Source organism: Marmota monax, unplaced genomic scaffold (genome assembly GCF_021218885.2).
Source record: "Marmota monax isolate L192 unplaced genomic scaffold, Marmota_monax_Labrador192_F-V1.1 WCK01_AAM20220418_F8-fsc00108, whole genome shotgun sequence".
Lineage (NCBI taxonomy): Eukaryota > Metazoa > Chordata > Mammalia > Rodentia > Sciuridae > Marmota > Marmota monax.
In genome coordinates, this window is record NW_026694593.1 from 6,209,413 (window position 1) to 6,225,323 (window position 15,911).

General features: G+C 35.3%; 1 protein-coding gene across 1 annotated transcript in view; it reads right to left on the minus strand.

Moving 5' to 3' along the window:
- Window positions 1-15,911, minus strand: part of Vps45 (vacuolar protein sorting 45 homolog) — a 55,565-nt gene that overhangs the window by 30,560 nt on the left and 9,094 nt on the right. The window contains exons 5-12 of the mRNA XM_046421625.2: window positions 14,697-14,765; window positions 14,445-14,582; window positions 13,881-13,991; window positions 11,309-11,443; window positions 10,797-10,910; window positions 10,216-10,383; window positions 801-959; window positions 481-588 (exon numbers count right to left, since the gene is read on the minus strand). Coding sequence (XP_046277581.1) covers window positions 481-588; window positions 801-959; window positions 10,216-10,383; window positions 10,797-10,910; window positions 11,309-11,443; window positions 13,881-13,991; window positions 14,445-14,582; window positions 14,697-14,765 — 1,002 coding nt within the window. The remainder of the gene's footprint in view (window positions 1-480; window positions 589-800; window positions 960-10,215; window positions 10,384-10,796; window positions 10,911-11,308; window positions 11,444-13,880; window positions 13,992-14,444; window positions 14,583-14,696; window positions 14,766-15,911) is intronic.

The following is a 15,911-nucleotide window of genomic DNA, read 5'->3' on the forward strand; positions in this document are numbered from 1 at the left end:
CGGCAGACACAACATCTTTGTATGTGGTGCTGAGGATCGAACCCGGGCCGCACGCATGCCAGGCGAGCGTGCTACCGCTTGAGCCACATCCCCAGCCCCCTGGTTAGTATTTTTAAAAGATCAAAAATGTTTGCTTTCTCTTTAATGTCCTTCAAAGAGAAACTATCTAAATCCCAGATTATAAACAAATGAATATGAAAAATAGCTGTAACTAACAGAATTGTTTGTCTTTTTATTCTTGAGTACTTCCTGGAAATATCTTCAGCTATTTCCTGCTTGGCTATTTGAGCCAGTGCTGATACTACTCCAATACAGGAAAGCACTGAAAGAAAAAGCTTTCAAGAGATGGTTGATGTAATTTCATTTAACTGATCTAGTACTAAACCAGCAGCACTCCTGAAGTTAATTTGAAGATCATGTTCATGTACTTTCTGCCTTAGGGGCTTTGACTGTTTCTCAGCACAGAAGAGATGTCTATACCTTCAATCCTTTGAGGAACTGTTTGGTAATAGCCACAGCATCTTTGGGGCTAAAAAGGTCACTTCCTCTAACCCGTTTACCACCATATTCAACAACTGCTGACACGAGCTATAGAAAGAAAAAAATAGAAATTATCTTTTATTGCTTAGGGATCAGCAAGCCCATTTAATAAAAAATACCTTTATTAAGGAAATGAAGACATGACAAGACAGAATTATACAGTTCTATAAATAAAAATGGTATGATTTATCATTGGTTGGTGCTAAGAATATGACAGAACCGGTTCCTACTTATTGGGCTCAACATGTAAAATCGGTTACCTTTCGATACTTCTCAGAAACACCTTTATTCCTGAGGTCCACTATTAGTCCTGGCAGGCTGTTGCTGCTGTGCCGCTCATAGTGTAGAGCATAGAGCATCACCAGGCGAGCAGCATCAAACTCTGTCACTTTGGGGTTCTGTAGGAGTCTCTTTACATTCTGAAGGAAGAAGGAACTGATATTTATCCCCTTTCACATGAGTGATCTCTTGTATGATGGTTTAGAGTTAACAATTATTGAGTGATAGTGATACATCTGAATTCATGAGATGGCTATGATGACAATGCCCAGGTCTCAACTATAGAAAATTAACTGCCTTTTGCTCAAGATAAGAATTAAATAAGGAAATATATTCCCATTATAATTGCTTTAGAAAAAATGAATTTAATACTGGATTGTTCCTGTTTTCTAATAACCCAAGTTATCATTTCCTTGCTGAAATAAGAACAGATACTATTTTCCACCACTTTAGTTAATACAGCACACAGAATTGAGCAGTTGACTTGCAACTCTACTGCTTTCTCTTTGCTTTGATTAAATACTGAGACGAGTTGATAGAATTTTACATAGGACTAAACTTAATCCCCAAGAAACATCAGAAGTAACAATATGTCTCAAGATGGTAAAGCATGCAATCTCTAAATTGAGTATTTATGATCTTAAAGTACAGCTACAGATAGCAAAAGGAGCCAAAAGAAAACATGTTTAGATTTTTCCATTTTCACATTAAGGGTCTTCCATATGGTACAGATTTATATTTATTATACAGAACAAATAATTCCATTTAAGCAAAAAAAAAAAAAAAAAAAAACAAAAACAAAAACAAACTTTTTAAGTCCCATCAGGCACTATGCCAGGCATTGTTAGGGAAACACAGATGAGTTAGAGCCAATTTCTGTCCTCAGCGAGTACACAGACAATGAGGTAAAGAGAGGTGAAATGAGTATAATCCATTCTGTTACAAAGCATGTCCAGTTAATGTACTTTAGCTTTACGAGAACAGTAAAAATGGTATGATATCAGAAGGCATGTTGAGTCACATGTAATTTTTCCAGCATGGACAGGCTTCCTGATGATTAAAGAAGAAGCTTTATCAAAATTTTAAGAGAAAAAAAAAAAAAGATGACAATGCTACAAAAGTATTTTCTACAGGAAGGATCTGGTTTTAGGAGTTGCTGCACTTTCCACTGTTAAACTATCTGGAGAAGGAGCAAGTGCGAATGAAAAGGATTCAAAGACATTTCACTGTTAAAAATAAAAAAAAAAACCAAAATGATGAGCAAAAATTGATGAATGAAGAAGGCTACCTCAAATGGTATTTTTAATTTTGATGAAATTAGTCTCCATGAGAAGCAAATGTCTTTAAGACCTTGGATCTGTTGGTGGTGGGGGTGGAGGTTTACAGGGGATTGAACTCAGGGGCACTCCACCACTGAGCCACTCCCCAGCCCTATTTTGCATTTTATTTATAGAGAGGGTCTCACTGAGTTGCTAAGTGCCTCACTTTTGCTGAGGCTGGCTTTGAACTCACGATCCTCCTGCTTGCTTCAGCCTCCAGAGCTGCTGGGATTATAGGCATGTGCCACTGCACCCAGCAAGACCTTGGATCTTAAAGAAAACAGGAACCTCAGGAATAAGGCTGCGAATGTGGACTGGCTCAATTTCTATGTGCAAATTCCAGTGGAGATTTCCTTTGTTAGTATTTTTATTAGAATTGACAATATTTTTATTAGTGCTCTGATTACAAAGTTATATAGATCTATATTTTTTTTTAGATTTTTAAGTGGTCTGCTTATAACCGTATTTTCCCATAATCTGTTTATTTTTAATGCATGATTTTGTAGAAAATAAGAGTTTTCAGGAACAAATATGTGGCGTTATAACAGACATATATGTATAGAAAACAGGCTGAAAATCAGTGCCATGGGGAGGGGAGAAAAGACAAAAATAAAGTACATCTGATTGTTGAGGAAACAGGAAAGACTTCACAACGGAGGTGACTCTGCAAAAGAATCAGTAACAGTTGGAATTGGTATAAAGGAATGAAAGCAGTGTCATCCCGAACAGGAATGTGAAAGCAGAGGAAAGAACGCGAGAGTGGCAAGCAACTGGGAGGGCGCCGGCTTCTGAGGACATGACAACCGCCGTCTGTGTGGCACTTTATAATGTATACGATGCTGTCATACACATCATTCTTTGGTGTCCCACAACAGCCATGTCCAACGTCTAAGAATCTCTCTGTACATAACGAGTAGCGACGAGGATGATAATGGGAGCCTCCCCAGGAGCTCTCAAGTAGAAAGTTCTCTGAGAGGGACTCCTGTTGTGGCTTTTCTGGTTAATATTTCATTATCATCATCCTTAAGAGACTAAAAAAGGAATAAATTTCTCCTTTAGACCCACATTCATAAGAAAATTTAATTTTTTCTCCCTTTGTTGTATGTTTTCTACAGAGCAACCATGGAATATAACTTATTTAAAATACATGCTCAAGTGTTCTACTATTTTCTATCATAATATAAAGATATGACAGGGTACAGTTTATTCTTCAAGTATTTATGTACAACTTCACATATATTTTAATCAACTGGGCATAAATTTAAAACATTAAGAAATCCCACCTTGGAATCGCTATTGTCACTTTTCTTACAGGCACAATGTTTCATTTCCTGCCCTTGCACTCTTTCATGTATAATCTGCTCAATTTCTGGCTGACCTGTCTCTGTACTTTAAAACAAATCTGAGATGAGATACCCATGTAACTATAAACCCAGATAACTGGCATCAAAAAGTTAAAGACTATCTGCAGCAATCAGTTAATACCCTTCCTGCTTGCTTCCTTCCTAATTACCTTCACTTGGATCTTGACTCTGGGTTCTGTTTCCCATTTAAGAATCCACTCCTCCATTTGTGCACAATGTATCAAAATGCATTCTACTGTCCTGTATAACTAATTAGAACAGATTAAAAAATATAAAAGAATCCACTCCTATTTTCTTTCTTTTTTTTTTAAATTTTTTTTTTTTCAGTTTTCTGCGGACACAACATCTTTGTTTATATGTGGTGCTGAGGATTGAACCCGGGCCACACGCATGCTAGGCGAGCGCCCTACCGCTTGAGCCACGTCCCCAGCCCCACTCCTATTTTCTTGAGATATGGTACTGGTATGCAGATTCCCTGACTTTGACCAGATCTGACCTAGGATTACTTTGAGTAGATTAGTCTGCCTACTTTTGAGTTCTTAGAACCCAACTCAGGGTTCAGATCCACGATCTGGCTAGACTTAACCTATTTCCTCATGAGAAGAAACCTGTAGGTACAAGTTGAGTTCTTTCTTCTCTTTCAGCAATGTCAGTCCTTGAAAAAGCAGGGCTTTTTTTTTGTCTGACTTGATCCCATGTTATCTTTTGATTTTAAACTATCTCCCTATGGCTACTTGACTCATCAACTTGACTGACAATGGCATATGTTATATTGAGATTCCAGAGTACTAACCAGAGAAGAGGAGGAAAAATAATTAGAGAGACTTTTAACTACAGACCTGGTATGTGCCATATGGTAGTATTTATATGTTGGAAATATTACTGAATTCTATAATAAATTTTAAAATTTCTAATTTCTCAATAAAATTTCCATAAGCTGCTATGTGTGGTGGTGCATGCCTATAATCCCAGCTATTGGTTGGGGTGCAGTGTTGAGTAGTGGTGGGGAAACGGGGTTAGGGTGGTTAGGGCAGATGCAGGAGGATTGCAAGTTGAGGCCAGCCTGGGCAACTTAGGGAGACCCTGTCTCAAAAATAAAAATGAAAGGGCCTGGGGATGCAGGTCAGTAGTAGAGGACCCCTGAGTTCAATTCCTACTACCGATAGATAAAATTTCTACAAGTCTTGAAACTACCAAGAGAGAAAAGGTCACTGCCTCATAATGACAATAGATGAATAAAGAGCAAAACAGAAAATTAGTGTCTATTTAAGAAGATAGGATTCAAAAACTTTGTGTAGGTCTAAACAAGAAACAGGAAAAGAAAAGCAAAAATACTGTCTTTTAGAGGGAAAGTTTCCAAAAGGCACTAACATCCACTCATAATGAGAAAACAATTATTTTCTAATATTTAGAGATTCTTTCATTGTTTCTAGCTGACTGCTTTTTGTTTTCTTCTATTAAAACTGATGAATCAGCACAGAAAAAGAAAAAAATTTTGTATGACATACATACATTATACAAATTTCAGAGTACTCAGTAATCAAAGAGTCTCCTTCCCCCACACCTCGCCACTTTAGTTTAACCTAAAGAACAGGATTCCTTCCTTGCTAACAACCATCACAATAATGTAGTAAACAGTTAATGAATAAGTAATTAAAGTAATAGATTAGGGCCAGGTGCAGTGGTGTACCTGTAATCCCAGCTGCTTGGGAGAATGAGGCAGGAGGATCACAAGTTCAAAGCTAGCCTTAGCAAAAACGAGGCACTGCGCACTCAGTGAGACCCTCTCTAAATAAAATACAAAATAGGGCTGGGGATGTGGCTCAGTGGTCAAGTGCCCCTGAGTTCAATCCCTGGTATTATAATAACAATCATCATCATAATAATAATAGATTAGGATATGAAGACAAAATTGGCAGAGGTATTCAATATGTTGATCTGATAAAAATGAGTCTGATCTAGCAGTGTTGTAGAACAATAAAGAGCTTATTTAGGAAAAATAATAGAAAGTAGTCAGAACCCAATACTACTGACTGATAAATACATGTGAGTCAGTATTATTTTTCTTAATGACTAGCTAACATAAAATTTAGCTTTCTAGTAGATCTCCTGAGGGTCAACATTATTTCTGAAATACTGGTTAAGTGGTGGTTTAGAGAAAAAAGGGTCATTTTTACTCTTAATTGATTAAAATAAAATGGTCCAATGTGTTCCAAGCAGTTTTATTATAATTTTACAGAAAAACCTTTCTGAAAGTGGGGAGTGATCCAAAGTCACCTGTGGATTAAAAAAACATGTTCTAAATCCCAGAATGAAAATAGAATGTACCATCAAATAATATTATGATTAATGTGACAATATTTGTTGAAAATTTTAAGTACCTGGTACATAATAAGTGTTTACATATATTAGCACATTATATCCTCTCCACAATCTTTGAATTAAGTACTGTTATTTCCCCACATTTAGAGATAAAGACTGGGGCTTAGGGTAGTTAAGAATCATTTCCAAACTCAAGTCATCAAAAGTCCAAGCTTTAAGCCACCATTCTATATAGCTTCAAAAAGGATTCATTCTCCTCATTTTTCTAATAAATATTTATTGAGTTTTTACCATGTGTCATTAACAGTATGATTTGAGATCTTTCATGCAAGATCAGGAAAAAAGGATATAAAACAGACCAGTTCCTCCTCTCAAATAAAAAGTTGTGATATGACAACATGGGTGGGACTGTGGGAGTAGGGTGGGGATTGCTCACTTTCTGCAGATGTTTCTCTTAATGATATGAAAAATCTTCATTACTAATCAAATCAATCTCTTTTTTTGAGAATATGGATGTGCTTCAATAGTAGTACATTGCACTTTGGTTCTGGTAAAATTCTTTATAAATCATATTTTTGTTAACCTGTAGGATAGAAGGGGCAGCAATTTATAGGTTAATTTTTAGCAATGTATGAGCTTTTCTTTTTCTAACCATGATATACTTACTACTCAATAAAACAACCCATCTCTACTCAAAACCTCAATTCATTGCTTCATGACGTATTATTCTCTAAGGTCAAGCCAAGGAATGCTATAGCCATTTAGGGATCAGGCCCCTGGCATCTACTTACTATCAAACAAAAGTTCCCTTTATAGACTATTTAAATCATGTCGCCAAAGAAATCATTTATGGTGGGAGAGTCCGAATCCACTGCTTACCGTAAAACTCCAATATCCTGGACAAGAAAGTCTTCAAAAGATAAGTTTTAGAAATAAAAAGTAGATCAGAAATCAGGTTCACATTTTTAAATATCTACTTTTAAAGTGAACAAAGTTTCAAAGAAGGAATTACAATAATTTTTCTAACTGCTTTCCATATGATAGAGAGATACAAATAAAGACACTGAAATTGGCTAGTGATAAAGCTTTGACATTTTTTTTCCTTTCCACACTGAGGACTGAACCCAGACATGCTCTACCTCTGAGTTACACCTCCAGCCCTTTAAAAATTTTATCTTGAGACTGGTCTCCCTAAGATGCTCAGGCTGATCTGGAACTTCCAATCCTCCTAACTCAGCCTCCAAGGTGCTAGGATTACAGATATGTACCATTACACCTGGCTAAATTTGGTTCTATCCTTTTAAAAGGAAAAATCAAGTGATAAACATAAGAAAAATTATATTTGGTTATTGGAAAAAGTTTTGTTTTTATTTAATAAGAGGCAGAAAACTCATTTTATTGAGATAAAGATAGGAACACTTCTGTTAGGCCTATAAAACAACTAAAAACTATTAGTAGGGTTGTTTAAAATAAATTGGCAAAGTTAAACAGGTTTTTTTAAAAATATTTTTTGTTTGTAGGTAGACACAGTACCTTTACTTTATTTTTATGTGGTGCTGAGGATCTGACCCAGTGCCTTACACTTGAGAAGTGAGCGCTCTACCACTGAGCCACAACCCTAGCCCTGGTAAAATAGATTTTAATACATTTTTATAAAAGATACTATTTAGTGATTAAAATGAAGGAGACTTTAGGTTCTGATATGAAACAGTCTCTGAGATACAAAGTTAAAAAAAAAACAACTGTAGGGCACTATAGTCGTAGCTCAGCAGTAGAGCGCTCGCCTCATATGTGTGAGGCAGTAGGTTCGATTCCCAGCACCACATTTAAGTAAGCAAATAAAATAAAGGTCTATCAACAACTAAAAAAATATTTTTAAAAAAATGCAGAATTCTGTGTCTAGTATGGTAACATTTTAATTAAAACACATATATACACACACACACACACACACACACCAAGCCTTGCATATACATGGAGAACTGAAAGGATGCATATAAAACAACAGACTCAGTTTTCACTATACACCTCTTTTACCAAATACTTATATCATCTATTTAAGAGTTAAAAGTTAATACACTATTAAAATAATGTCAGTCTAAAGAACAGAGTCCTTTGTGAAGATTTAGAAACACGGGGACAAAATAAAACAATGATAGAGAAGCACTTTACATAAAAATAAAATATAAAGCAAATAGCAACTTTGTAATTTTCAAAATGAAGGTGTTTTCTGAGAAATCCTGATAAACATTTTAAAAATTTAAAACTAAAAACTAAAAATCTCAATAAAGATCTTGATATAACACAGAGTACCCATAGGTGGGTTTCCTTCTTTTGATTATACCATGCAAAAAATATTATGCTTAGAGGAAGGGAAATAATATTTACAAAGCACCTATCATATATGAAACATTTTATTATCACACTGATTCTTTATAACAATCTGAAAGTTTGAAATCACTATCTTTAATGCTTGGACAAAGTAAGAAATTTTTCCCAAAAAACTTTGGCAAGTAGAGATAACACACCAGCCAGGACAGCCTGGCTCCAAAGCCTGTGATGTTTCCGATATACCAGACTGGGTTTATTTTATGAAATCAAGTAGAATTGCAGTGGGGAAAGTAAAACTAAGTTTTAGCATATAAAATCCTATTATTGAGGAAATGTGCTTCTTACAGGTGGCTTAGAAATTATTATCTCCCAAAGGACTCACTCCTAAATTAATTGTTGGGGACAACACATTTTTTTTTTTTAACTCATGAACCTTAGAATTACGTCTGATTTGTTCTTTCAATCCTTACATCCAATCTGTCATTTAATGGTTTTCTCCCTTTGTAATGTCTCTTAGATCTCCCCTTATTATACACTGTCATTAATATCACGATAAGTCTACAGCCTCTCAGTTTTTTCACCTTAATGCATCCTCACTAGGTTAAAACACTGCCTTCATAACATCAACTTTCTACATAAGATCTGCACTGGATCTCTCACCTATCTCAGCAAATATAAACTTCTCTTACTAGCTTCTTTATAAACTGATTCCTGTTTATCAATCCAACTTCATCTTCTCTTTCTCTTTCACGCCCACTCTCAACAAGTGAAGCTATGTATTATTTCCTGCATACTTATGCATCTTTTCTTTTGCTGTTATTCCTGACTGAAATCCTCCTCTAAATTCTATTCATTCTTTTGGTTCATCTTCATATTGCCCTCACTAAGAAAGTCTTCCTAATAACTTAAAATCCTATTATAGTTAGTATCATAATTTTAACTTAATTAAATATTATCTTGAAACATTATTTATTTCTTGTGCTTTAGTTTTGCCTAATTTAATAATAAACATTATTTATTTCTTTGGCTTTAGTTTAGTTTTATAGTAGACTATAAATTTAGTTTTATAATAGACTATAAATTTCTTGAGGTCAGGGTATGATTATGTCACTGTTCTTCTAAAATCCTCTGGTAGCTCTCATCATTTTAAAATTAAAGCTCAACCTCATTTCAATGGCCATAATTAACCCTAATATATCTTTCTAGCTTATCTAAAACCTCTCCTCAGCATCTATTCCTACACTAGTTACACTGAACTACACTCTATTCATACATACACCCCTCCATGTTTGCATACTCTTTGCTGAGAATGTTCCTCCCTTTGCTCGGCCTGGTGCACTCCTAGTTATTTAGCTGTCCAGACCCCGTTTTCATGTCACATTTCTCTAGGAAGTTTTAACAAGCCTCACCCTTGTCTTTCCTCTGTATTTCCAAACTCTTTTGGAAATACCACTATTACAGCACTTACTGCATGGTATTATAGTTCCTTACCTCCCATAATGTGAGCATATTGAAGAAGGGGATGGTATCTATTCATCTCTGTACTCCTAGATCCTCATAGCAGTATGTGCATATAAGAGGCATTCACATGTTATGGAATGAAAAGCAATCTTCAATAATTTTTTTAAAACTTAGATAATTCATTTTATCTGTCAAGGTCTTCTTAACAACCCCGTGAAACAAGTATTATTATATCCATTTCACAAATGAGAAAACTGGCTCAGAGATTAAGTCAATAGCTCCAGGTCACAAAGCCAGTAAGTTGTAAACCAAACACTAATATCCAGAACTTAATTCTAGTCTACTGCTCTTTCTAGTTAATGAGGCTGCTCTCATAAATACTCAATTAACTGACTGAACCTTGGGGACTGCACTTTATACTTCTTCTGTAGCTCTTATAATATCTATCTTAATATCTTAATGGTGTTCATTTGTGTCCTTGTCTTAACTTCTTGATAAATGGAATTCCACGTTGATGAAGAAGGTACTTGCCTTTGCATCTCTTGCTCTGCCTGGCACAGTGTCTTACACATAGTGGGTGCTCATCAAATTGGACTGACCTGAAGAGCACTAGAATGGTCATTTTGACAGGCCAGTTCTTGCTCAACCTCTGAAACCTCCAGCAGATTCCGCTCACTGACCAACCGAGACAGTTCTCCAACCACTGTCACATGCTTTGATACAGTCCCAGACATCTTTTTGAACTGTGGATAATTCTCAACAAAGGCCTGCCATGATAAAACAGCAAGAGGAAAGGTTCTGTTACTTTTTGACTGAGAACAGACATATATGAAGAAGGAATAATAATAATTAAAAAATCCAGGAGTTGTTTTTCTGTACAGGCTAAGGCACCTACAGCTCTCTATCATACAACATTTTGTGATGCTTGAGAGAAAAACTGATGTATGGCAATAGACTAAGTCTTTAAAGAATAGAAATATGACTAAACAACAGAAACAAGCACAAGGCTTATTATGAACTTCTCACTATATTTTTTACTAAAGAGACACGTTACAGAAAATGTCTCAACAAAACCAGATGAACCAAGATAGAAATCAGGCCCAGAAATTCCAAGAATCTTGTTTACATGAATAATTCCAAAGTGTCACATGTAAGTCAACCACATGTGTATTCAATTTACCTTCATGTCTGCTATTGATTCTAGTTTTTGCTGTTCTTTTGGTTTCTTCTTCTGGAAGTCTTCCATGAGATTTTTTATATTGCTGCCAATCTCTGCAAAGTTCAGGTACATATTCTGTGAAAAAGGAAGTTGGAAGACAGTTCATGAACTAGTCTTTCAGATAATTTAAAAGAAGTGAAAAAGAATCCTGAATACAGAATTGAAGGGAAAATTCCATTTTAATTACCAAATTTGGACATTAGCCAGGACACCAGTGATGAATACCATTATTATTCTCACAAAGAGCCACTGGAAGGGAGGGAAGTAAATAACTATGTGATATCTATGGAAAAAAATTATTTTAGAGGATCAGAATCCAAGTCTTTTGCATTCCCTTGAGATGCAACCTATCTGTGGTATGCTTCTATCATTTTTTTTTACATGAAATTCCATACCTGTCCCCATTCTAACAAGTCAATATTGACCTTGTTACATAAAAACAAACAAAATTTTAAAAATTTAACACCACCTACATTAGCATAGAATTCATCATTTTCAGCAGACAGAACCACCTCTCTTAAGTCTTTACTAATCCCCGGCACTCTGGAAAGATCAATCCGATTGTTGTTTATGCCTAGTAGTTCATGAACCATGGCCTGATATGTCCACTAAATAAAGAATTAAGACAAAAAAATTGGTTATTAACAAAACATGGATATAGCACATATTCAGGAAAATAAGTAAAATTGATAACATTCTTAATTAACTAGTCTGCTTACATGAAGATTCTCTATTTTGTTCAAATTTTATTAATAGTTTATGCTATAATAAGCATTAAGATTATCATTTTAATTGGTTAAACACCCAAAAGTCAAAATACTTTTAGATTTCACACTTTTGGAAGAAAGACAACAAGATTAATATTCTTGATAGAAAGAAAACAAATTATATTTATCATTAGCTCTAATTTTCGCCTGTGAATTGAGTATATTTTTGGCTTCACAGACAGGGCTATATCGGTACTGCAGTGACAAGCTGTGCCATTTCCTGTATGCTTCTGTGGTTTTCTGCAGCACGAGAAGTGTGTTCTTGCAGATCTGAGAGATGCTATATTTATCCTGGGAACACTAATATTATCAGAAGAAACCTTGTGAGTTGGTCAAAACACTGGCATATTCAGAAAACTTGCCTCTCAATCCACTTTGTTTTATATTTTTACCTAGTACAAATTACAAAGAAGACTGGTACTCAAATGTAAATTCATCTGGTAAAACTGAAAAGAAAACACTTCCAAATTTTGCCTTCTCACCGCTAATGGAGAATGGATTACTTCTGTCATAAGTCCATTACATAAAACTAAATATTTCCAGCATGTTATCTTTTAAATCTAGAATTCAAATGCTAAAATTTTTATATAAATATATTTTAGTTCAAACAAACTAGATTTATTAATAAATAACTTATAAATTAACAAAAAAGGTGCTTTATTTCCTAAAACATTTGCCAAAGGAACCTTTAATAAAGCAAGTTCCATTAGGGCATTTAAAATAAGTATAATGTCATGTTTCGTACTTGGCTCTACCACACCACTTTACGCTGTAATAAAGCCATGTGTTTTCTGCTTTCCTCATTGGGCCATTGAGTTTTTTGAAGGCAGAGACTGCATCTCCTGACCTTTTATCTCTAGTACTTAGTTTAGTGTGTGGCACATAATAGATTCTTAGTGAAAATTGTTGAACAAATGGTTGCTTTATTTTGTGAGACAGAATTATAGGCAATTATTTTTCTTTCTAACTTTTTATATTATCAAAGGTTTCTTTAGTAAACATATGTTACTTTCAATTTTAGAAATACAGGATTATCTTATACAATAAAGAAGTTTCCACAGCTACAGATTTCTCTTAGCATCAACATTATAAGCTGGGCAGAAACTGAAACAGATTCTGCTTTTCCTTATAAATCCAAAGTCATTATTCATGGAGCACCTACTAAGTGCAAGGAACTGTGCTTTTACTTGAAAGAAAATAAACACTGGTGAGACACAGTTTGCCTGAACAGATCATGTAATCCAGGGAAGGGTAAAAACAACCAAAGACAGAACTCAGTGCAGGTCCAGATACAGTGGAGACACAGTTCCACAGTGATTTTAGGGATAAAAGAACCTGTCTGAATAAAAAAGTAATAACAGTCTTCAAAAAGATGTTATGTGACTTTTGAGTGGTTTTAAGGGAGAAAATTTTGAAAAATAAAGATGGGAAGAGAAGGTATTCCAAACATTTCAGAGTTTAGACAGTGGCCACAGCAAAAGCAAGATGTCAAGAAAACATGTGGCGTCTATGTAGCAGTGAGCTATCAGTTTTATATGAGGTTCAGTACACACTGTTAAGAAGCTGGTATGCCAAAGTCAGGGGTGTGTGTGTGCTGTGTTTTAACCCAGCAGGCAGATAGGAACCAATAAAGAGTTTTAGGCCAAAAATAATAGGATTGGAATTGGGCTTAGGAAAAATAATTCAATAACATCGTGTTTGTGGAATATATTAGAGTGAAAAGAAATTAAAAGAAAGGAACCAAACAGGTGACTATTGCAGTGTTTCTATAAGAGATTAGGGTCTACACTAAGGCAATACAATCATAATGGAAAAGAGCACATAGAATTAAACACTGGAAATGAGAACCCATGATTAGGCAAAAATAAAGAAAGAAAGAAAAGATCAATAGAGGAGAAGAGAGAAAATAAGAGGAGGTAGGAGGGAAAGAAGAGGGAGGGGGAATGGGGATTAAAATCAAATTCCTTACATGCGTGGTTTTGTCAAAATTAAACTAAATACTACATATAATTATAATGCTCTAATAAAAGCAACAACAAAGAAACAAACAAACAAACAAGAATCCTTGATTAGTGGCAGAAAGGGATAGGAAGGATGAGGCGGAAGAGGGAGTGACCGTGACTGTGGTTGGAAAAATAGTGATACCAAAACACCAAGAAATACTAGGCCAAGAAACAAGAACAGAGGGGAAAAGGAGACAAGTGAAGGGACTATGTCTGCAGTTGGATGAACATCACTTAAAATCATCCTTATATCATGCTAACAAAGGGTTCTACACCTGGTTGAGCAATGGAGTGATGGCGTCATCGCAGCGATCTAAAATAAGTAGCAATGGAGGAACCTCTGTCCGCCGGAACTCAAACAGCTCATATTCTTTAGTTATTACTTGCTGTAGGTAAGAGAGAGAGAAGGTTTGAACAACTAATTAGCTGTAGATAGAGATGGTAAAAATAGAAAATTGATAAATAAAACCACTTTTAGCCGTTCTTCATACCCTCATGGGCCTTCCATAAAAGGATTTTAAAACGTTACAAGGGGTTTTTTTTGTTTTTTTTTTTAAACTTTACAAATTTTGCAGCATACTATGTAAGAGCTTAAGACTTGAAACTCTACCAGTCATTTATCCAAAAAGCTTGTGAATGTTTGTTAGGTTAAATCCAAACTTAGCTCTAATTTGTTGCTTTTTTTGTTTTGAATTATATATAGACATTCTTCTTTGCCAGTAAACCTAACATATCAACCTCCCCTTGGCTGTAGAGAAAATATTCCTGATGGTTTCTAAAATACAAAAGGGAAATAAATGGCCTTGATGATTTGGAGCTAGGGACAGGGAATGCCATACCTTTACACATTCTGCCAGTCTCTTTGCTGCCTCTGATGAAAGCTGATAACGAATCATGGGACACTTCTTCAGAGATAAAAGAAGAGCTGTCAGTCCTTGAGTTGTTCTGGATAGTTGAGCTGGATCCCAATTTCGACCCTTTGTGTTAAAAACATACATTCAGAGAAAATATTTTATTTCTCTTACAAGTCCAATTTATTGCTGAATTAACTCCACCCAATAAATTATTTTTTAAATCCTTTCATTTCATACCTGACAGCAACCCAAAATATTGAGGGAAAACAAATGTGGATTCACAGCAATGTAATCACCATAAAATTCCTGTAAATAAAGCATCAAGATGAGTCATTCCATGAATTCTATAAAGCACAAGTATTATATGTGATAAAATACTATGATATAAACAAATGGTAAGACCCAGGTATAAAGAAATATGAAATGTTCAAATAAAAATTGAGTAACAATAGTCAGTGTGGTAGAATTAAAATAATTATAAACCACCAGCAATAATGATGAATTTAAAAAAACAAAAGTCATAGCAGTATACACATTATATTTCAGGAAACCTCTATACACATATCAATTAGTAAAAATAAAATACTGCTATAGGATATACAAAGTTACACTCAGATTAAAAAGAGCTTTGCTGTCTAATGTATCCCCCCCCCCTTTTTTTTTTGGTACTAGGGATTGAATCCAGGGGCCCTTAAAAACTGAGTCACATTCCCAGCCCTTTTTTTTGTAAGACAGGGTCTTACTAAATTGTTTAGGGCCTCGCCAAGTTGCTGAGGCTGGCTTTGAACCTTTGATCTTCCTGACTCAGCCTACCAAGCTGCTACGATTACAGCCGAGGGCCACTCCACCCGGCTAATACATTCTCATGAGGAAGAATATGATTTAAAATAGGTCATTTAGCTGGGCACAGTGGCACACACCTATAATCCCAGCAGCTTGGGAGGCTGAGGCAGAAGGATTACAAGTTCAAAACTAGCTTCAGCAAAAGTGAGGCACTTAGCAACTCAGTGAGACCCTGTCTCTAAATAAAATACAAAATAGGGCTGGGGATGGCTCAATGGTCAAGTGTCCCTGAGTTCAATCCCCAGTATCCAAAAAAAAAAAAAAAAAAAAAAAATTGGTCATTTGAAAAATTCATTTATCAGCCAGGCATAGTGTTGCTTGCCTATAATCTCAGTGACTTGGGAGGCTGAGTCAGGAGGATTGCAAGTTTGAGTACAGCTTTAGCAATTTAGTGAGACTCTCAGCAACTTGGTGAGACCCTGCCTTAAAATGAAAAATAAAAAGGACTGGGGATGTAGCTCCATGGTAAAGTACCTTTGGGTTAAATTCCCAGTACCAAAAATATAAAAAAAGAGCAATTCACCTAGCAGTTCTTCTAAAAATTTCAAAACTAATTTATTTGCTGCCCCTGAAGACAATATTTTTCACTTAGATGATAAATATATTCAC